Source organism: Papio anubis, chromosome 6 (genome assembly GCF_008728515.1).
Source record: "Papio anubis isolate 15944 chromosome 6, Panubis1.0, whole genome shotgun sequence".
NCBI lineage: Eukaryota > Metazoa > Chordata > Mammalia > Primates > Cercopithecidae > Papio > Papio anubis.
In genome coordinates this window covers 24,688,855-24,711,776 of record NC_044981.1, presented here as the reverse complement: position 1 = coordinate 24,711,776, position 22,922 = coordinate 24,688,855, and the positions used below count along the sequence as shown (strand labels likewise).

At 41.0% G+C, this 22,922-nt stretch overlaps 2 protein-coding genes across 4 annotated transcripts in view; one reads left to right on the top strand and one right to left on the bottom strand.

The window, feature by feature from the left end:
• Positions 1 to 745: 745 nt before the first annotated feature.
• On the top strand, positions 746 to 16,787 carry C6H6orf62 (chromosome 6 C6orf62 homolog). Of its 3 annotated transcripts, none has more exons than XM_009204517.2 (5): positions 746 to 1,802; positions 5,362 to 5,538; positions 7,242 to 7,364; positions 12,771 to 12,905; positions 15,405 to 16,787. In XM_009204517.2, exons 1-5 carry the CDS (start codon positions 1,761 to 1,763, stop codon positions 15,528 to 15,530), a joined length of 603 nt encoding a protein of 200 aa, XP_009202781.1. In that variant the 5' UTR covers positions 746 to 1,760; the 3' UTR covers positions 15,531 to 16,787. The 3 variants fall into 3 exon arrangements, with proteins under 3 accessions (XP_009202781.1, XP_003897178.2, XP_021792737.1); XM_003897129.4 differs by lacking the exon at positions 746 to 1,802 and adding an exon at positions 2,328 to 3,148; XM_021937045.2 differs by lacking the exons at positions 746 to 1,802; positions 7,242 to 7,364 and adding an exon at positions 2,328 to 3,148.
• Positions 16,788 to 19,999: 3,212 nt separating this feature from the next.
• Positions 20,000 to 22,922, bottom strand: part of ACOT13 (acyl-CoA thioesterase 13) — a 31,423-nt gene continuing 28,500 nt past the window's right edge. The window contains exon 3 of the mRNA XM_003897128.4: positions 20,000 to 20,255. Within this exon, the coding sequence (XP_003897177.1) occupies positions 20,099 to 20,255 (157 nt within the window). The 3' untranslated portion in view covers positions 20,000 to 20,098. The remainder of the gene's footprint in view (positions 20,256 to 22,922) is intronic.

Below are 22,922 nucleotides of genomic sequence, written 5' to 3'. Positions count from 1 at the left end.
GTTCGAAGCTTGAGGACCGCCCTCCCTGCCTGCGCACGTGGCGGGGTGCGGACAGAGGCAAGTGGCACTAACATGAGACATCTGCTCCAGCACGCCGTTTAAATTACAGGTGTCGAAATGAGTTCTGGGTTTGCTGCCGCAGGATACCGCGGGAGCGACCCCAAGAAGAACTAACAATTATAAGAATCGAAATAAGAATCTTCCAATCTTCCAACACACACTCTCCTTTTCCTTCTTTGCTCCGCCCCTACGCTCGCCCACTCTCCGCCCACTTCCCCAGTTTTGGCCCGCCCAGGTCGCTGGTTCGGCTCTGTCCCGCGCCCAGCCTGACTCTGAGAGGATGACGAGACTCGGGAAGTGCGACTCCATCCGGGTGTTTTGTTGAGGCTGGTAGAGGGCGTGCTTTTATGATGTCATCGGGGCGGGGCGAAGAGCCAACTCAGGAGACCGGGACTTCCTGAAGAAGGGGGGCGGAGGAGTGGCGGGGAGACCCTTTCCACGCCCCTTGGACACTCCATACTGGAAGAGAGAGGCGTCTCAACACTCAAACTCCCTTTTGAGGCGAGATTACTGAAATGGAAAGGTTAAATTCAAAGACTCAACTTTTAAAAGACCTACTGTTATTCTGTCCTCTTGATCTGTTTTCCTGTTTTTCGATAACCTTGCAAACTTTCCTACCTCCAATCCTTTCTCCCCCTTTGATTCTGTGCAAATGGTGGGGTCCCAGAGGACGCGCAGTCGCAGTCACACCGGGGCGGTGCCGGTGAGAGGCGGGTGACGCAGCGGCCTCGCTGCCATTTTAAGTTGTTTGTTCTCGGTTCTTTCTCAAACGCGACTCTGCCCCGGACCCGGGAGGCGCCCGAGGCCGTCGCCGCTTCTGCAGCCACCGGTGGGGGGGGGAACGAGGCAATACCGCCGCGGACGCTCACCAACAGCTTCGGCTTTTCCCCCCTCCGGGTCTCCTCGACTTTTTCTGAGAGCCGGAATCCGACTGTAGGGGGAAGAAAGACTCAAGAGCAGATGCTTGAACTGAAATAACTTTATTTTGGGGGGTTACTTCGCTGACCCTTAGCGCAGGGCTTCCTTTCCCTTCCCCCTCCTCCGCCAGTACCGATCCAACTCCCCATCTTTCTTTTCGTTTTTCCTCTTTTTCTTTTTCTCTCCCTGTCGCCGCTGTCTCCGCGTCCTTCCCCTCCGTCGCCGCCCAGGGCGCCGAGCCAGACTATGGGTCCCAGGTGGGGGCTGAGCGGCGGCAGCAGCGCGGGCGGTCCAGTCACAGTGCGCACTGCAGCGGGGATGGAGGGGCTCAGTTGGCTGGTGGTTTTCTCTTGACATGGCTCCTGCCCGTGCTACGAGCAGCGCCCCCGCCGCCGCCGCCTCTTCCGCCGCCGCCACCGCTCCGCCCGCAGGCTGCGGCTAGAGGGCCCAAACCCCGCCCGAGAGTCGGTCCGTGAGTCCCGGGCTTCGCGGGGACAGGGAGGGGATTTCCCTGTCACCCACCCCGCCCTAACTGCCTCAGTTCCACCCCCTGCCCCTCGGGAAACAAACTAACGACCCCACCCTAAACAATCCAAACTCTGGAAACATGGTCTGTTCAACGAGAGAGAGCTAATCCGGGAACTTAATTTTTTGGGGGGAGGGTGGGTGGGCTTACTTTAGAAGTAATATTAACACAATTATTTTCTTTTTTTCCCCACTGAACCTTCCCATTTACCCTCTCCCGCCTACTCCACCCGGGCGGGAATTGTTTCCACGATGAAATGAGTGAAAACCTGAGTGATCCTGTGTCTCCCGTGGTGCGAGTGAGTCGCTGCCGCTGAAGGCAAGGGGTGGGGGTGGGACCTGGAGGGGTGGAAGGCAGGTGGTCTCCGGGCACCGCCTGGGATTTGGGAGAAGAACCCGCCACCTTTGCCTCGGCAATGCTCACAAGAAGATAAATCGCACTCCCCACCATCTTGAACGGGGGCAAATCCACAGGGAAGTCTCCCTTGGGGAATGTAGGACTAGTTGCAGGCTGGGGGTGTTGGGAACCCGGGCATTAATCAGGTCTAACCACAGAGCCGGAATAATTAATACCGTATTATATACCCCTTTTCCTTTTGCCATCATGATTCTCCTTGGCAGCAGCGTTAGCAGCCGCCAGAGGGTGAAAATGTGGGTGATGGGGAAGTTGGTAATGACTCCGCTGTTTTTTCTCATGGCTCCTTTGGGCAACAGCTGCCCGCCCCCGGTATACACTGTAGTTGATTGCAGGGAAACCCTGTACCTCTCCCTTTCCTTCTCTACTGATTTTGCACTTTTCTCTACGCTCACCACCAAGTGTAATCAATAACAAGCACTGACAATACATAGCAATAGTGAAATCTGAAATAACTAAGAATTAGGTACTACAGCCATGGAGCTGGCTGGGTAAAATCTAATTGGATATTTCAGTTTCATTCACCTACCCTGTTTTTGGTGTTTTGTTTTGGTTTTTGTTTTGGTTTTGGTGAGTTTTCTTTTTGTTTGTTGTTTTTTTTGGAAAGCAAGGATCACACTTCCCCCCCCTCCCTGTTCCTTTTCTTAATCCCTTTTCTAAAAAGAGGGGAAAATCCGGATGGATTTTAGGGATTGGTCTGGTGTCAGCTGTGTTTTATTGCACACCTAAATCCTGATTATAGGCTTTTCATTTCTCCGCAAAGCCTTTATTTTGGCAGTTAAGCCAAATGTGTTTTCCAGAAAGTTAGTTGAAGTAGTTTCTCCTCTTTCTTTCCTTTCTTCCCTCCCTTTTTCCCGTCTGACCCCAAACGTTATTGTCCAAACATGACTGGACAGCAGCTTTTGTTTCTTGACCCTGTAATATGACAGTCTGCTAATATTGCCAGAAGGTGCAGTTTTTGGGTTACAGTCGTGATTTTCGCTATTCAATCATATTAGCAGGAAAAAAAATGACTTGTTTCTGTTGTACTTGAGTCTTAAGAAAAAGTGCCCATAGTTTAGTGACAATTTCCAAAGGCTTTAGTACCACCTGTATTTCAAAATGGGGGACCCAAACTCCCGGAAGAAACAAGCTCTGAACAGACTACGTGCTCAGCTTAGAAAGAAAAAAGAATCTCTAGCTGACCAGTTTGACTTCAAGATGTATATTGCGTTTGTATTCAAGGAGAAGGTAATTTAAAGTTCTTAATGGTGAATTAGCACAAGTGATTTTTGTAAGTGTGTATTATTTGTTACTCTTAAATTATTATGAATATTAGGTTAAAGAGTGGTTGAAAAAAGTCTGCTTTGTATGCTCTGTTTTTCACCCTTAGGGGTGATTCTGTGAATTGAGCAGTTGCAGCATACGAAAAGATCCTTGAGCGTTTCTTGGTTTGGAAATAAATTTGAGTGTGAAGCTTAATAGTAGTATACACTGAGTTGACATGGGGTGGGCAACATTATAAAATTTTATGTGGAGTTAACATAGGAAACCTTAGGACGGAATTTAAAGATTATCTAATGTAGAGTATAAATAAGATGCTTGAAATGTTAAATTGTAATTAGACTGTTTATATGCTAAAGTTAGTCTGTTTCTTAAACTCCGTAATGTAGGTAACTTTTTCTCATACATTTAATGAAGTAGAGTGCACCTTAACTTTTAGGAGCAATTAAATACTGAAATGGTTAATTTGTGTTTAGAAGTGTGATTTTCTTTTTTACTTAGAGTTCATTTTGCCTCGTATAGAAGTACAGTTTTTAAAAATTCAAAATGACCTAGAAGAAGTTTCATTTTTAGGGGAGGTAGAGGTCTTAATCCGAATTAGTTCCACAGTTAAATAGCAAACAGTGAGTTGTGAGTAGTCAAGGATGGGATGATAAAAGCAGTAATTTTTGCAACTTAAAGTGAACATTTTCTTAAATTATCAACAAGGCTTATTTCACCGGAGATGAGGTTATGAATATAAGGAAGTGCTGCTTGAATTTTGGTGCTTAAATTGTTAGCTAATTTCATATCAGAAATACAGTCTTAGTGTGGTATCTATTTAGTATCTGAAAGTTTCCCAGGTTTTCCCCTACTGTTTAACTCTTTTATTTACTTATTTTTGTTGCTGAGACAGGCCTCACTGTGTTGCCCAGGCTAGTCTTGAACTCCTGGGCTAAAGTGATCCTCCTGTTGTGGTGTTCTAAAGTGCTGGGATTACAGGCAGGAGCTGCCATGCATAGCCCCAACTCTTAACTCCTAAAAGGTTATTTGTATTTAAGAACATTCTTAGCTGCTGAAGTATAGTGTTGTGAAGTGATTTTAAAGTAATTTTTGAAGTGACTGTCCCAAGATTGGGTGGTATCAAGGACTTATATCTCCACTTTTGTTTTGTTGACAAGCTGACTCAGAATTGATGAGATTGGATTTTAGTTGAAGATGATATAATGTATGCTCTTCCAAGAGCATATCTTGGAATGATTGGAGCATATCTTGGATCTTGATTAATCCAAGATAATAAGTGATGAGACCAGATCTTTGTATTTAATCTATACATTGCCCCAGATTGCACCATCTAATTCTTTAACACCAATGATAATCTGGTTTTATTCTGTGAATGGACAGTGTCCATGCAGTTGCCCTGAATAATTCATGATATATACTTAATAGTATAGAATTTCAAAAAGTAGTTTTGTGATGCGAACTTAGTCTCGACTAGTGTTAAAAGATAACTTGGTGTGCTTTTTTTTAGTCTTTCAAATATTGATGGTTTTGGCTGGGTGCGGTGGCTCACGCCTGTAATCCCAGCACTTTGGGAGGCTGAGGCAGGCGGATCACTTGAGGTCAGGAGTCCAAGGCCAGTTTGACCAACATGGTGAAACCCCATCTCTACTGAAAATACAAAAATTTGCCAGATGTGGTGCCGCAGGCCTGTAATCCCAGCTACTTGGGAGGCTGAGGCAGGAGAGTCCCTCGAACCCAGGAGGCAGAGGTTGCAGTGAGCCAAGATCGTGCCACTGCACTCTAGCCTGGGCAGCACAGCGAGACTCCATCTCAAAAAAAAAAAAAAAAAAAACCCACCCATGGGAATGAAACAATTCATTTGTCTGAATAGCGTTGTTTTAAAACTGGTGAGATTTTTAATTTTAAGAAATAGTGTCCAGAATAATGCTATGGATACCATTGTGCTATAAAACTCAAGCATTAAACATTCAAATGATAGCTTGTACATGTATGGTTGGAGGGGGAGGGTAGGAGAGGAACAGAACAAATTACCTATCTGAACATGTGTTTTCAGTATATAAGTTATTTCAGACAGTTAAGAATTTTGTGGAGTTAATGTTACATGACATTGTAATATGAACTGAGTGTTAAAAGGCTGTGCTCCCTGTGGGTTAATACACCATTTTCTTTTCTTTTAGAAGAAAAAGTCAGCACTTTTTGAAGTGTCTGAGGTTATACCAGTCATGACAAATAATTATGAAGAAAATATCCTGAAAGGTGTGCGAGATTCCAGCTATTCCTTGGAAAGTTCCCTAGAGCTTTTACAGAAGGATGTGGTACAGCTCCATGCTCCTCGATATCAGTCTATGAGAAGGGTAAGTTCTGCCTTAAGTCTTGACTTGATAAAGTTTCTGTGGATTAACCTTGTGTTTCCCACCCCCCCAATCCCCCCTTAAAGTGGGTAGTTATGATAGTGACCAGTCTCTAAAGGTAAATTTGTCTTTGTGCCATGTTGATAACTGGGATCGTGACTTTAAAGCACTATGTTTGTAGGATTAGAAAAAGACATTTTTTTACCCCAGACCATTCTTATGTGGATAAAGTATATAAAGGAATTTCTTTAATCCGTGTTAGGTGTTGATGATCGCGGACTTTTTTTTTTTGAGACAAAGTTTTGCTCTTTTGCTGAGGCTGGAGTGCAGTGGCGTGATCTTGGCTCATGGCAGCCTCTGCCCCCGCGTATTCAAATGATGCCTCTGCCTTAGCCCCCTGAGTGGCTGGGAGTAGGGACTACAGTTGTGTGCCACCATGCTCGGCTAATTTTTTGTATTTTTGGTAGAGACGGGGTTTTGCCGTGTTGGCTAGGCTGGTCTGGAACTCCTGACCTCAAGTCATCCTCCTGCCTTGACCTCCCAAAGTGCTGAGATTACAGGTGTGAGCCACTGCACCCAGCCAGTAGCCAACTATTTTTAATCATTTAAGTGTTATACATAAAGTTTTAAAATTTTTAAAGTAGGTTTGTTTTTTAAAATTTGACCTTGAGTAAAACATGGGAAACTTTGTTGTATTAGGCTCATAATCGTGTGTATTATTATTGTGGATACATGTCTTATATCTCCGTTTATTGTATTTCCTTTTGTGGGAGGAATATGAATATAAGGAGGTGTTTCCAGCTTTGTAAACTTCTGCAACATATTAAAAGTTAATCTGGGCATACCTGAACCAAGATATCCCCACAGTTACTTGGGGAGAATGCTGGTGATAACCACGTACTGGTCTGGAAGAGATTTGTGGACCTTCAAAAATTAATACGCTGGCTATAGTAATGAAGCAGAAGTCAGGAATGGAGAAAAGTAGTTTCCTATCAACATAAAAATAGCATTTCAACTATAATAGGATAGTGATTCATATTAGGAGTTCTAAGACATCTTTGTTAAATAGATTCTGATTTTTAAAGGTGGAAATAAAGTTTCAGGGTCTGACAACACAACAGATATCAGATATTTTGTTGGAGTTTTCTCTATGCACTGATTAATCTAGGTCTTGGTGTTAGGAGCATTGGACTGAGTGTATGTGACTCTCTGCAAGATAAAAAAATTAGGGCCGGGCGCAGTGACTTAACGCCTGTAATCCCAACACTTTGGGAGGCCGAAGTGGGTGGATCACCTGAGGTCAGGAGTTCGAGACCAGCCTGGCCGATGTGGTGAAACCCCGTCTGTGTTAAAAATACAAAAAATATTAGCTGGGCATGGTGGCACACACTTGTAATCCCGGCCATTTGGGAGGCTAAGTCACGAGAATCAGTTGAACCTGGTAGGCGGAAGTTGCAGTAAGCAGAGATTGCGCCATTGCACTCCAGCCTGGGCCACAGAGAGGGACCCTCTCCAAAAATAAAAAATTACATCATGAGCTATTCAGATTATAAACTATTATGTTTACTTCCTAAGATATAAAATGATATATGGTAGGTCTTTTGTACTTATAAAATGTTTTTGTAGGGAAACCCTATAATTTGTGACATTGCTTGATGTAGCTGTTTCTTTAAAAGTAAACTCTTTTTTTCCTCCTCATTTTATAGGATGTAATTGGCTGTACTCAGGAGATGGATTTCATTCTTTGGCCTCGGAATGATATTGAAAAAATTGTCTGTCTCCTGTTTTCTAGGTGGAAGGAATCTGATGAGCCTTTTAGGCCTGTTCAGGTATTTTGGTCTAAAATAAGTGTGATGAGTATTTCAGTATGTGAAAACTACTAGAATATAATAGGGTCTAACTTGATAAATTCTTTGGGAATATGGTTTCTGATAGTTTTATTTCACGAGTCCCCCCTATTTAGAGTATTGTGATGCAAGAGAAGAAAGCATTTGGATTATAGAATCTCTTGACATTGTGGTGGTCCCACCTGCCCAGTGTGGCTTTGAAGTTATGGCTAGAGAAAATCTTTTGAAGTGGACATTTATTGACTTATAGAGGGGCCCACACATGAGCTTCTGAAATCTGTAACTCTTGTAGCCTTCACCACACATCCTTCTAAAACAGTATATTTAACTCTGCTGCTTCCCAAAGGAGTGTGATCTGAAATGTGTGAAGAAATCATTTTCTAGAAGTTGATTTGTATATAAAATTATAGAGGAAAGAAGTAAATTTAGTAGTCATTCTTAACCTTAAAATCTTGCTGACTTTTGACTGTTTGTGATGGTATACCGGACATTCCTCAAGTGAAACCCCCCTCTAGTGTTAAGGGCATTTACTCATGTTGAACCTAGTTTTATTTATAGTATATTTGCATGCATAGAAGATGGAGGTCCACCAAAGTGTTAGTTGTGCTTGGTTGTAGGTCAGGTGTAGCTAACTTTCCTTTTTTATTATATGTGTTTACATATATGTTTCCTTTATAACTTATGGCATATATTGCCACAATTTTGTTAAGTATACTTTTATAAGCAGAAAAATGATGACATTAAGGACTCATTTTAAGTATACTAAATCAAATATTATAAGGCTTTATTTTAAGCTAATTGTGAGGATTATTTGTAATTTAAAACTTTTGCTTCTGCTTATTACCCTGAAGTATCTTTGTGGTGCTTATATTTTTCACAGACTGTATAAGTTGATAAACTCTCCCGCCCCCATGGTAATGTTGCTACACATAAGCTCTAATAATCATTTTTAATGTGTTAAAATTAATTCAGCTGAGTTCTAAAGATAATCCTTTGGTTACACATGTGAAAGCACTGTATACAGATTCCCCTGACTTCCAATGGTTCAACTTAAGATTTTTCAACTTTACCATGATGTGAAAGCCATATCAATTCATTGTGCTCCTTGATTTATGATGGGACTACATCCAGGTAAACTCGTTGTAAATTGGAATTGTTTTAAGTTAAAAAGTCACTTTTTGATTTAAAATACGTGTAACTTACACTGGGTTTATCAGGATGTAACATCACAAGTTGTGGAGCATCTGTATTTCTGTCATTTAATGGATGATATCTGACAAGAATACTGGAGAAAATGAATATAAAAGGCATGAAAACAGGAATAGAAAAGGTATATTTAAAGTTCTCAGAACAGGGCTGATAACTCTATCTACTTTCTGGAGGTGGTGTTAAGATTTGGTTTTTTAGTTAAGGATTTTCCATTGGAAAAATGTAGGTCTGCGTATTACAGTATGTTTTCAAATTTCTGATACCCCGCCTTTCCCACTGGGACCTTATTCGAAATAGTTAACTTTAGTTTTGTGTCAAGTACTCTTTGAAGTCATGGCTGATGTTTATTGAGAGTTGACTGTACTAGGCTTCTGCTTTTTTTTTTTTTTTTCTTTTTCTCTTGAGATGGAGTCCCACTCTGTTGCCAGATTGGAGTGCAGTAGCGTGATCTTGGCTCACTGCAACCTCCGCCTCCCTGCAACCTCTGCCTCCTGGGTTCAAGTGATTTCTTCTGCCTCAACCTCCCTGGGTCTACAGGGACACGCCACCACACCCAGCTAATTTTTGTACATTTAGTAGAGACGGGTGTTCACCATGTTGGCCAGGATGGTTTGGATCTCTTGACCTCGTGATTCGCCCGCCTCGGCCTCCCAAAATGCTGGGATTACAGGTGTGAGCCAGCTTTTTCCTTTTTGCCTGTCCTTTTTTTGAGACAGGGTTTTGCTCTGTTGCCCAAGCTGGAGTGTGGTGGCGTAATCTTGGCTCACTGCAACTTCTGCCTCGCAGGTTTGAGCCATTCTTGTGCCTCAGCCTCCTGAGTAGCTGGGATTACAGGCGCGCAGCTAATAATTGTACTTTTTTTTTTTTTTTGAGACAGGGTTTTGCCATGTTGGCCAGGCTGGTCTCGTACTCTTGACCTCAAGTGATCTGCCTGGCTTGGCCTCCCAAAGTGGTAGGAATACAGGCATGAGCCACCACACCCGGCCTTAGACTTTCTCTTACTTTATATATATTTAATCTCAGTCCTTAAAATAACTGGGTGGTAGATAGGAGGAAACTGAGACAGAAATTAGGTAAATAAGGCCCAAGGCAGTTAAATAGGATAAAAGCCTGGACTGACTATGCTTTTAACTCACTACCCTGTACTGTGAAAAGTTACCTCTGTTAATTATAGAATCTTAAAATTCTAGACTGAATGTAAGCAGTATGATGTAGGTAATAACTTTAGAATTCAACTGCAGTAAGTAGGTTAATATTGTAAGAACTAATTTGCTTTTCTGAAGTAATTTGAAATGTATGAATATCCTGTATGAGGGGCCTTAAATACAACTCACTTAGTTCTTTCTCAAAGAAAATGAGAAAAGGAATGGTAAATTTTAACTCACAGGCCTCTTTTTTTTTTTTTTTTTTTTTTTTTTGGACTCTTAAAGCACTTTACTTATTTTTTAAAATTTAATTAATTTTTTGTAGAGATGGGGTGTTGCTTTGTTGCCCAGACTGGTCTTGAACTCCTGGGTTCAAGTGATCCTCTTGCCTCAGCCTCCCAGAGTGCTGAGATTACAGATATGAGTCACGGTGCCTGGCCTTTTGAAGCACTTTAAAATCTGAAAATTTGGGCAGTGAGGATATAATCGGAACCAGAATAAGGATTGTTTTTAAATAGTGAGTTCTTCAGTGTACTATGAAGTGCCAGGAGGTACTACTGAAATATATCTCTTCTTTTCATTATTAATGCTACTACCGAGGTTAGCTCCTCCCCCGACTGTTAGAATATTTCGTTACTTCTGTGGGAATTACTTCTTTCATGCTGCTTATGAGAAGTTGTGTATGTGTTTGTGTGTGTACACCATTTCTTTTCACATAAGTGGATATTCAATATGATAGAATTGAAATGCTATAGAAACATAAGGAAGGCCTTTTTCAGTCTCACTCAAACCTCCTTTCAGTGTGATTACTGTTCTTGCACCCACCTTGGTTACTTCCCATATTGCAGCTTTGTTACTTGAATAGTATTTCAGTTTTTAACACATTTGTTTTTGTGTTGGTTCTGTTTCCTGGCATGGCTTTTTTGTTTTGTTTTGTTTTTAGATGGTGAGAATGGGGTCTCACTCTGTCATCCAGGCTGGAGTGCAGTGACACAGTCATGGCTCACTGCAGCCTTGACCTCCTAGGCCCAAGTGATCCTTCCACCTCAACCTCATGAGTAGCTGGGACCACAGGTGTGCACCACCATGCCCAGCTAATTATTTTTGTAGAGATAGGATCTCACTGTGTTGCCCAGACTGGTCTCAAACTCCTGGCCTCTAGTGATCCTCCCGCTTTGGCCTCCCAAAGTGCTGGGATTATAGGTTTGGGCCACCATGCCCAGTCAGCATTTATCAGATTACTTACCATTGCTACTTGTCCTGGGGAAATTCTCTTAATCTTTAAAGGTGCAATCCAAAATCATAATGTTCCCGTGTTACTTACTGTTACTTATTTTTTTCTCCTATAGCAGTTTGATGATAAGAACCGAATTTGGGCTGGGCGCGGTGGCTCATTCCTGTAATCCCAACACTTTGGGAGGCTGAGTAGGGCGGATCACCTGAGGTCAGGAGTTTTAGACCATCCTGACCAACATGAAGAAGTCCTGTGTCTACTAAGAATACAAAATTAGCTGGGCGTGGTGGTGCATGCCTGTATCCCAGCTACTCGGGAGGCTGAGGCAGGAGAATCGCTTGAACCCAGGAGGCGGAGGTTGCAGTGAGCCAAGGTTGCGCCATTGCACTCCGGCCTGGGCAACAAGAGCGAAACTCCATCTTTGTAAATTGTACAATTGTAAAATTGGAGTTTTACAAATAATCACATCTTATTCTGGGAAAGCAATTGAAGCAAGTTGGATTTTATATTTGGATGTACTTGTCCTCTTCAGCAGTGTAATAAGCCCGTTAAGGCTGAAGTAACCTTATTCCTATTTTTTAGTAGCTAATAGCATGCTTTTGATATGGTTATGATCATACGAATAATTTAGTATTTGAATTGTATGGAAGTACAGTTCAGTGTCATGTTACATGTAGTGTATTGTGATGCTATATCATAGTTTATGTTATGGTTTATAAGAAAAGCTCCTAGGTATAAAATCCTGCGTAGCAGGAACTTGGTTTTTCAATGGTCTTATTTCCTACTGTTTTAGACGTAACAGGGCAATAAAATTTGTTTGAACCAAATGGACTAACGATTATTCGTACAACTCAGTATTATCTAAATATCATATTGTTAAGTCTAGGTTTCTTGAATTCTTCATCAAGCCTGGTCATGTCTTAGCATTTGGTGTCTCCCCATGCCCAACAGATATTTTGTGGGAGGATGGAGTTGATCTTCCTCATGTTAAAAGATTGAAGGGCGTGTTCTGACTTAATTGATAACAGTCTTTCATAACTTCAAAAATTTTTGAAAACAACCCAAGGCTAGCTGTGGGAAAAAATCACATAAAAACATAGCCTATCTGTGAGGAGCAGAACTGTATTTCAGTTGTGGGCTTTACATTTCATTTAATCCTCTTAACTGTCCTGTGAAATGGGTTACGGCTTTATTTTATAGATGAGGAAGCTGAAGTTTAGGTAAGTTAAGGGATCTGCGTAAGGTCACGTAACTAGTGAGTTGTGCAGCTAGGGTTAGAATAAACATTTATTTATTTTTTTCTTAGAAACAGCAATTAACAATGTGCCTCCTAATCAAAAAAGATGTCCTTGAGGCTTAAAGTACTATGGTGGAAGTCTTGGACTGAGTAGGTTTGAAAATACAATTTTATGATCATGGAGTACTAGGATTTAGTCATTTTGATGCAGAGAATTTCCCGATCAGCTGTCGCCGTGGAGTGTACTGTCCAATGGAGTTCTCTAGAATTAAGGAAATGTTCTGTATCTCAAGAGATTGTTCTTAATGGTGGCCAGTAGTCATGTGACCATCGAGCATTTGAAATGTGGCTAGTGTTACTGAAGAATGGAATTGTAAATATCTTTTAATCTAAATTTTTGCCTGTGATACTAGCTGTGGGTTTGCCATAATTTGTTTTTTAAAGAGGAAGAAATAACGTTTGACTGTTGGCTCTTTTATTGGACAGCACAGCTATATGCATATAGATGCAGATGTTTCAGGTAGTATAACTTGTTAAATACAAATGTTGTATTTTGTATTTAGGCCAAATTTGAGTTTCATCACGGTGACTATGAAAAACAGTTTCTGCATGTACTGAGCCGCAAGGACAAGACTGGAATCGTTGTCAACAATCCTAACCAGTCAGTGTTTCTCTTCATTGACAGACAGCACTTGCAGGTAAGCAGGTTTTTTGAAAACCACTTACAGGCTCATTCAAAAAGCTTATTGGTTAGTAAATGTTTTTTATACAAGTTACTTGTTTTGTCCCCCAAACACTGCATTATTTTTGAAGTTACTTAAAAAAAAGGCTGGGCATGGTGGCTCACGCCTGTAATCCCAGCACTTTGGAAAGCCGAGGCGGGTATATTGCTTGAGCTCAGGAATTCCAGAGCAGCCTGGGCAACATGACGAAACTTCATCTCTACAGAAAATATAAAAACTAGCCAGGCATGGTGGCATGTGCCTGTAGTCCCAGCTGCTGGGGAGGCTGAAGGGGGAGGACTGCTTGAGCTTAGGAGGCTACAGTGAGATCTTGCCACTACACTCCAGCTTGAGTGACAGAACGAGATCCTGTCTCAAAAAAAATGAATTTTTAAAACAGTATTTCCTAGACCTCACCGTAGAACAATGGTTCCCAAATTTTGCTGCACTTTACAGCAACCTGGCAAGCTTTTTTTTTTTTTTTTTTTTTAAACAAAAGGGAAAAACCCCACCTCCTTCGAAGCTTTTAAAAGTCACGATTCTAGTGAACAGTAATGGGAACTGTTGCCCTAAAGCATTTCTACCAGATGTGTGGGCAACGGATAAACATCACTTGAGAACTTGTTAAAAATATAGACTCTCAGACTCTACGAATCAGAATCCGCACTTTAAACAGAACCCTCAGGTGATTTGAAACACATTGTGTTTCCAGAAGCACTGACCTGGCCCTCTTTTTTGTTTGTTTATTTTGAGAGGGAGTCTGTCGCCCAGGCTGGAGTGCAGTGGTGGGATCTCAGTTCACTGCAAGCTCCACCTCCCGGGTTCACACCATTCTCCTGCCTCAGCCTCCCGAGTAACTGGGACTACGGGCGCATGCCACCATGCCTGGCTAATTTTTATTTTATTTTTTTGTATTTTTAGTAGAGACGGGGTTTTACCGTGTTAGCCAGGATGGTCTCGTTCTCCTGAACTTGTGATCTGCCTGCCTTGGCCTCCCAAAGTGCTGGGATTACAGGCTTGAGCCACTGTGCCCAGCCGACTTTTTAAATCTAAAAGGATGAGTGACATTTATTTAAAAGATCCACATTTATTTCAAATAAGCACTTCCATTTGGGTACAGTGTCTCTTGTAATCCTAGCATTTTGGGAGGCCGATGGGGGAGGATTGCTTGAGTCCAAGAGTTCAAGACCAGCCTGGGCAACAGAGTGAGACCTCATCTCTACAAAAAATCAAAGAAATTAGCCAGACATTGTGGCACGCCTCTGTGGTCCTAGTTACTCTGGAGGCTGAGGTGGGGAGAATCGCTTGAGCCCAGGATTTTAAGAGTTGCAGCGAGCCATGATGGCACCAACACACTCCTGCCTGAGTAACACAGTGAGACCCCATCTCAAAAAAAAAAAAAAAAAAAAAACACTGCCAACAACAAATAACCACTTCCCTTTTAAGCAGCAATCGAAGTATTGCAGTTTAGTTTTTAGATGCAGCCACTTGCTGGCTGTGTGATCTTGGACAGGTAACTGTTGTGAGTGAGCATTTTGCTTCTGTGAAATTGAACAAATGATAATCCTAAGGTTGTTAAATTTAACCTAAGGTTGTTACATTTAAAATTAATACAAGTAAAGTATATGTACATATGTATAGGTTCATTTACATTTGTAGACTACTTTAGACATCTTCAAAGTCTTTATTTTGCCTTTTAGAGGTGCTAGATAGTGAACAAAAGATGAACTTTGTAGTTAAGTTGGATGTTCAAATGGTAACTACGTCTTAAAAATAAGGGTTTTTGATTTAACTGGTAATAGTTTGGCTTTCTTCTAGTCCCTTACCCCAGGATATGCTTAAATCTTTCTTTTATTTTTTGAGACAGGGTCTCACTCTGTCACCAGGCTGGAGTACACTGGCATGATCATGGCTCACCATACCCTTGACCTCCTGGGTACAGGTGATCCACCTCAGCTTCCCAAGTGGCTGGACTACAGGCATGTGCCACCACATCCAGCTAATTTTTGTATTTTTTGTAGAGGTGGGTTTTCCTCATGGTGCCCAGAATGGTCTTGAACTCCTGGGCTCAAGCAATCCTCCTGACTCAGCCTCCCAAAGTGCTGAGAGTACCACCACCACACCCAGCCTTAAATTTTTACCTATTCCTTCATCCTCTCACTAGCTTCTATTCTTACCACATCTGCTTTGTCTTCCTCTATGTAAAAATGACTTCAAACTCATGAAATGCTTTTAGCTTTAATTTCTTCTAGCAAGTAGTCTCTGGTTTACTTCCCCAACTTTTTATCTTTTAATTCTGCATAAATTTTTTTTGCATCTTATATGGCAAGATTTTGTCTGTCTAGAATATGGATAGGGACTGTAATTTGTCCCTTACTCTGTATGTTAAGATGCTTAATTGTGGGAAGTTGACTTCATGTGACAGTTATGCTAAAGTTTTATTTTTAAAAAGTATTAAAATGTTTCCCCTTCCAGACTCCAAAAAACAAAGCTACAATCTTCAAGTTATGCAGCATCTGCCTCTACCTGCCACAGGAACAGCTCACCCACTGGGCAGTTGGCACCATAGAGGATCACCTCCGTCCTTATATGCCAGAGTAGAGTACTGACCAGCAAAATGGAGAAGATCAGAGAATGCAGCAGCAATTTTTTTTCTTGTTTTCTTACCACTTTATTCTTTCAGAGTTTAAAGAAAATGGACTCATGCACAGAACACTATGCATTTTGAAACTCGTTCATCCTGGATTTTTTTAAATCATTTTTATCTCAGAACTTAAAAATTAGATGTCGTGCACAGACTGTGTGAAAGAAGATGCTTTGCATATTTGCTGCACTGCATCAGTATCTTACTAAAAATGTGAAATGAAAGGACTATTGTACACTGAAATGCTTAAATGTATCTGAAAGCACAAGGTGATACTCATTTTTATGGTCTTCCCATTTGTGCTGGTATTTGCCTCTTTTACATCTGTCATCAGTATTTAGAGGGTGAGAAGTGAATGTAACAGGTATAAATAACATTTTTAAAAACAATAGCTTTGCTATAATCACAGTCGTTCCAGAGCACTGTCAGATTCATTCTAATGACCAGAACTGGTTGTTTAAAAAAGAAAATACAACCATGGGAAAGAAATCTTAAATGAAAAACGCATCTCATTGTAGGCATTCTTGCCTCATATTTTACTGGGCCATGTTTGTTTCCTGGTACTCATGTATTTTTTTTTTCCAGATCTCTTTCCCCAAGTTGCTATTGTAGGAGTATTCTGCTGCGTGTGGATGCAGTTATACTCATTAAAGCAGATCTGGAGTCTGAAGTAGCTATAAAGCAGCTATAAAACTGAGAAATACATTCATAGCTGCAGAAACTATGATAGGTAGAGGACTTTGTTTTGTTTTGTTTTTTGGTTTTACAGAGAAGAGATTTTTATTACAAAGAAAAAAATTCCAGTGAATTGTTGCAGAAATGCTGGTTTCTACACCATCCTAAAGAAAAACTAAAGGGTGTTTTGGAGTGGAAAAAGGTTATAAAGTTGGAATCTTAAATTGTAAAATTAACCATTGAGTATCAAAGTTCTAAAAGCAGAACTCATTTTGTGCAATGAACATAAGGAAAGACTACTGTATAGGTGTTTTTTTTTTTTTTTTCCTTTAAATGAAGAAGAGCTTTGCTTAAGGGTTGCATACTTTTATTGGAGTAAATCTGAATGATCCTACTCCTTTGGAGTAAAACTAGTGCTTACCAGTTTCCAATTGTATTTAGCTTCTGGTTGGAATTTGGAAAAACAAAAAAACAAACAAAAAAAGAAAACCTAAATAAAATAGGTGAAAGTTCCCTGACTATTCAGGTGAATACAGAAAGTTTGAAGTGTTAACTTTTTTTTTCCATTTCACTGATGCTACTGGTCACCTTAGGGAATTATTTCATTTCACAGTCTGTGGCTAAACAGCAAATTCAGAAGAAAAATACCTGGCAATTGAGTGTGTAACTTCAAGAATAGGAATCAAGAACATACTGTCAGCTTTCAAAAGTTAGCAACCTGGCCTTATGCCTTGCTTAATGGGAAAGTGCCATTCTTAAATTTCAAAATGCTTTCATGTGTCCTCTTAAACATCAGAATCTATTTGAAATAACATTTTGAATGTTTATTACAGCCAGGTACTCTTCTAAGCTCTTGTCTTAACCTCTCAACCTTGGCTGGAAATAGATGCAGAGGTTAAGTAACTTGCTCAAGCTCAGATCATAAGTAGTGGAGGATTTAAAACCAGGCTGGCTGGCTCTAGGGTCTATCTCTTAATTTGCCATATTGTATTAATTTACCATATTGAATTATACTTATGTTCACCAAGTTAGGCATTTTGGCAGCCATTGTTTACGTTTTTATTTTGGAATAATTTAGAAAAGTTGCCAGAGTAATATGAAAGTTCTTGTGTGATCTTTACCCTCATTTTTATTATTTTGCCACTTTTTTTCATTTTCTCTGTACATGCATTTATACATACTTTCTGAGCTATTTGAGAGTTTGTTGCACACCTTGTGCTTCCTTACCCCTTCCTTAGTACTTTGGCGTATGTTCCAAGTATAAGAATATTTCATATAACTAGAGTAAAATTACCACACTCAGGGAATGTGATACTCTTTATCATCCATATTTGTTTTGTTGTCCCAGTATCCTTGGTAGCTTTTCTTAGATCCCCCTAGAATACAGGATCATTGAATTTAGTTGTTCTCAGTTGTCTTTAATGTGGAACAGTTCCTTAGCCTTTATGTGTTTCATGACCTGTATGTTTTTTGGAGTACAGGGCAATGTTTCTTGTAAATTGTTAACTCATTTTGCATTTGAATTGTTTATTCATGCTTACACCCTTCCCAAGCATACTCTCCATCTGCTCTTCATTGATGTTACTTTTGAGCACCTGGTCAAGGTATCCTGGTTTTGCCCTATATATGGTACTTACTACTAGCAATCTCTGGGAAACAACATGCAAATATCCTGCTCGTTATCAGGAGCTCCCTTGGTGATTCTTTCCAGACTAAAACCAGTCTTATGATGCTTACAAAATAGTGATTTTCCAAATCTACCCCTCTGTCCATTTACAGAATTTGTTGTAAGAAAGTGTTCTATTTCTGCCATTTATTATCTACCTAAACACTATGGCCTCATATTTTTTCCCTCCAAATCATAATTTGCATGCCTTTATTATTTTGAGCATGTGCTTTTATGCAGAAGATACTGTAACTTTTCTGTCCCCGCCTTAAGCCCTGGAGTCAGCTGTTTCTCCAAGGAGCCCAGGTTCCTTTTAGTGGGAAATACTGCAAGTAAACATTTGGGAACCCTGTATGCTCACTGCTACTGTTGCTACTGTGGAGTCTTCTGCCCTTTCGGTGGACAAATCAGCCTATGATGTAGGGAAAGGATGTGCCTTTAACTGTTAACTTGACTTAAATTTACTTCAAGCTGCATCCTTTTTAGTCTTTAATCATGAAATGTTCATTAAGACTCCCTGACACAGAAATCAAGGAAGAGTCAGCTGGGTGCAGTGGTTCACACCTGTAAGTTCAGTACTTTGCGGTGGGGGGGGGGGGGAGGAGGGGCGCCAAGGCAGGAGGATTGCTTGAGCCTACAAGTTTGAGACCAGGCTGGGCAACATGAGACCTTGTCTCTACAAAAATAAAATTAGGCGTGGTGGCACACACCTGTAGTTCCAGCTACTCAGGAGACAGGTGGAAGAATGTCTTGACCCTGGGAGTTTGAGGCTACAGTAAGCTGGGAGCGTATCACTGTACTCCAGCTTGAGAGACAGTGAGACTCTCTCAAGAGTGCCACAGTCTTGAGAGACTTCTTGGAGACTTCTGAAAAATGAACTTGGTCTTTTCAATACCATAAACTTGGAGGTTTGAGATCTGCATGGTTTTATTCTAAGTACAAGAAAAGGAGCTAGTAGCATTTTTTTTTTCTTCCCCCTCTATTGGACCATTTCCTGTATCACTAATGTGCTTTGCCTTAAACTTTCTTGAGGTCTTTTTTAGGCATATGGCTCAATCTATTTTATTTTTCAATATGGGCTGTAGTTCATATATTTTGAAGTTTCATAATCTTAAGGAAATGCAAGTGTGGTTTGGCATTTTAGATCTGGGAAGAACCTAAGATTCACTAAGGATTGGCCATTGCTATGGTCTGAATGTGTTTCCCCTAAATTTGTATGTTAAAATCCCAATCCCCAAGGTGATGATATTAGCAGGTGGGCGTCTTTGGGAAGTTATTAGATCATGAGGGCAGAACCGTCAAGATTGGAATAAGTGCCCTTAAGGAAGAGAACCCAGGCTGGGCACACTGGCTCACACTTGTAATCCCAGCACTTGGCGGGGGCAAAGGCGGGTGGATCACCTGAGGTCGCGAGTTCGAGACCAGCCTGGCCAACATGGCGAACCCCGTTTCTACAAAAATTAAACAGTGTGATAGCACACGCCTATAGTCCCAGCTACTTGGGAGGCTGAGGCAGGAGAATCACTTGAACCCAGGGGGCAGAGGTTGCAGTGTGCCAAGATCGTGCTGCTGTACTCCAGCCTGGGCAACAAAGCGAGACTTTGTTTCAAAAAAAAAAAAAAAAAAAAAAAACAGAGAACCCAGAGGGCTCACTTGCCCCTTCCACCACACAGTGAGAAGGCACCATCTATGAGCCCGGAAGCGGGCCCTCACCTAACAGGATCTGCTGGGGCCTTGACCCAGGACTTTCCAACCTCTAGAACCATGAAAAATTTCTGTTGTTCCTATAAGCTGCCCAGTCTATGATACTTTTGCTATAGCAGCCCCAACAGGATTAGAATAATTTCTGTTTCTCCTTTAGCTTAACACGGGATTTTAGTTTTAATCTTAACTGAGAATGGGTGGCCCTGCTAATTTCTTTGCTTTACCTGTTTTCAAAACACTTTGAGCTAAGAATTTTTCACCCAATTATCACACATGATTAAAAAACAAGATGCTTAAAATGAAAAAAAAAAAACCCAGACACCCCTACCTTTACCCTACTTGGTTTCCAGGTCCTTTTCCTCAAAAAATATTTCTAACTGCTTCTGGTTTTGCTAGTTTATTTCAAAAATGACAACTGTTTGAGCCAAATCTATACTTGATACCCATTGTTGGGTTTCTTTAGGTCATTCTGCTGTTCTCTCAGTTTCCCAGGTGTTTTGTGTGTCTTCCTTGTGCTATTAATTTTCCTGTGACCTTGTTGGTCAGATCCACAGAGGCAAATGCAAGTGTTTTTCCTTGCTTCAGAACATGTGCTGTAATCACAATATCTTCTCCTAATTTTGCAGGTGACATGTACCTTGAAAGGAAATGAATACAGTTAACAGCAAATAATTTTTCAAAGGGAAGGTTGTGTGCATCTCACAACAGTGTTCCTATGTAACTTATTTTACTCATAAAAATAGTTTAACAGTAGTATTGGTAAGCTTTTTGTACTATCAAATGTGAATGGCTGGTCCTAAGCAGGTTCTATCTTACCCATTCCTTACCCACACAAGTTTCTTTTCCCAAATATATAAGAGGTTTTCTTGCCTCCCCTTTTTTCCCTTTACGTTTCCCACTTCATATTTATTTGGGGCTGGTGAAAGATCTCCTCCAGCTTTCATTTAACTCTCCTTAACTTCTTAGGTGAAATATCACTTGGTGTCTATACATTGTCCTAGCCGTATTTACAATTTATTTGACTCTAAAATGACAATATAACAACTATAAGGAATTGATACGATGTTCTTACAATCTTGGTGATGGATTGTCTATATTTTTAAGAGATGTACATCCTACTCACTTGTAATCGTTAAGTTATCTTTAACTCAGCTGGCTCCAGCTAATTTAAAAAAAAAATTGGGGAGATGAGGATTGTTTAAAACAAATGTTAATGTTTTAAAGGGAAACATTTCCTTACAGTTTATGTTTCTGCTTTTTAGAAAGAAGCCTTTAAAAAGGGTATGTGTTTTTGCCATATTCAAAATAAGGCTTCAGTATTTATGGCTGGGAGGTATAAGAAAGGTGGATCTGGCCAGGCACGATGGCTCATGACTGTAATCCCAGCACTTTGGGAGGCCAAGGTGGGCGGATCACCTGAGGTCAGGAGTTCGAGACCAGCCTGGCCAACATGGTGAAACCCCATTTTTAGTTGAGATACAACTAAAATGCAAAAGTTACAAAATACAAAAGTTAGCCGGGCATGGTGGTGGGCACCTGTAATCTCAGCTACTTTTGAGGCTGAGGCAGGAGAATTGCAGGAACCCAGGAGGCAGAGGTTGCAGTGAGCCGAGATCATGCCACTGGACTCCAGCCTGGGCAACAGAGCAAGATTCCATCTCAAAAAAAAAAAGAAAGGTGGATCTTCTTGCTGGAAAGAACAGGCTTTTCTTGAATTCACATACCTTAATGTAAAGAAATGAAAAATGGCATGTTTAGTAGTAGTATGCCCAGTTTATTTCCCTAAGTTTTGTTTTAGAAGTCAAGAAATTTGGCTAACAGACATTAAACTCATGGAAGATAAGGAACCTTTTGTGCTACAGATGAGTAAACATTAAGTCCGGGGAATTTGGAAGTTGGCATTTTGTTAGTAATATTCTAAAATTTCCCCTTTCGTTATTTTGGAACCTCGCTTGTTTTTAACCTAAGTCACAGTCTAACAGGCATCCTCAGTCTGTATAATATAGAACTTGATGTGCAGGGGTGGAGTAAATTTGGTACCATGTCAAGTAAATCAAAGAGTGAATCAAGTGTTAATTGACTGAAACATTATTCATTTACTTTTGAAATAGCTCTAACTTTTGAAAGACCATGTGCTAGTTTTTGTTCAAGGGAATCAGTTTTTGAAGCTTAGGCAGCTCTTGGTGGCCAATGTTTTTGGCAACACATATTTGAAAGGCCAAGACTACGTTTGACTTACCGAAAATTCCTTAGGGTTGTAAAGGCAAAAGTACCTTAGTAGATCATGAAATGCAGTGCTAGGTTTGAAGATCTCGCTGCTCTTAATAGAGACTTTTAGGGAAAATCAAGTCATCAACTAGTCCTACCTCTTATCACATGAAATAAGGACTGCTGAATATGCACACCAGTAACATAAGCAGAGCCTTTCTTTTCTGTACATCTTTTTTTTTTTTTTTTTGAGACGGAGTCTCGCTGTGTCGCCCAGGCTGGAGTGCGGTGGCGCAATTCGGCTCACTGCAAGCTCCGCCTCCCGGGTTCACGCCATTCTCCCGCCTCAGCCTCCGAGTAGCTGGGACTACAGGCGCCCGCCACCTCGCCCGGCTAGTTTTTTGTATTTTTTAGTAGAGACGGGGTTTCACCATGTTAGCCAGGATGGTCTCGATCTCCTGACCTCGTGATCCACCCGCCTCGGCCTCCCAAAGTGCTGGGATTACAGGCTTGAGCCACCGCGCCCGGCTCTTTTCTGTACATCTTAATTTCAAAAAGCATTTGGCTGCATCTTGTGATTTGCTTATTGTACCTTCAATTTATTTCCATAAAGAAGGACTAAATGTTTCTTAAGTAAACTTGATAAAAGATTTAGATTCCTTAAAAGCCTACATTGGCTGGGCAAGGTGGCTCACGCCTGTAATCCCAGCCCTTTGGGAGGCCGAGGCGGGCAGATCACAAGGTCAGGAGATGGAGACCAGCATGGCTAACACGGTGAAGCCCCATCTCTACTAAAAATACAAAAAAATTAGCAGGGCGTGGTGGTTGGCACCTGTAGTCCCAGCTACTTAGGAGGCTGAGGCAGGAGAATGGTGTGAACCCGGGAGGCGGAGCTTGCTGTGAGCCGAGATTGCGCCACTGCACTCCAGCCTGGGCGACAGAGCGAGACAAACAAACAAAAAAACAAACAAAACAAACAAAAAAAACAGACAAACAAACAAAAAAACAGACAAACAAACAAAAAAAAGCCTACATTATTTCCATTACCCTAATACCTTATCACAATGACTCTCTCAACCTAACCTCTCAGTTAGAT

Bases quoted from the DNA above. Each gene is read 5' to 3' on its own strand.
- C6H6orf62 (XM_003897129.4), top strand. From the start codon at position 3,020: ATGGGGGACCCAAACTCCCGGAAGAAACAAGCTCTGAACAGACTACGT. The intron at 5,539-7,241 runs GTAAGTTCTGCC...CTCATTTTATAG, and splicing joins GATATCAGTCTATGAGAAGG to GATGTAATTGGCTGTACTCA. The intron at 7,365-12,770 runs GTATTTTGGTCT...TTTTGTATTTAG, and splicing joins AGCCTTTTAGGCCTGTTCAG to GCCAAATTTGAGTTTCATCA.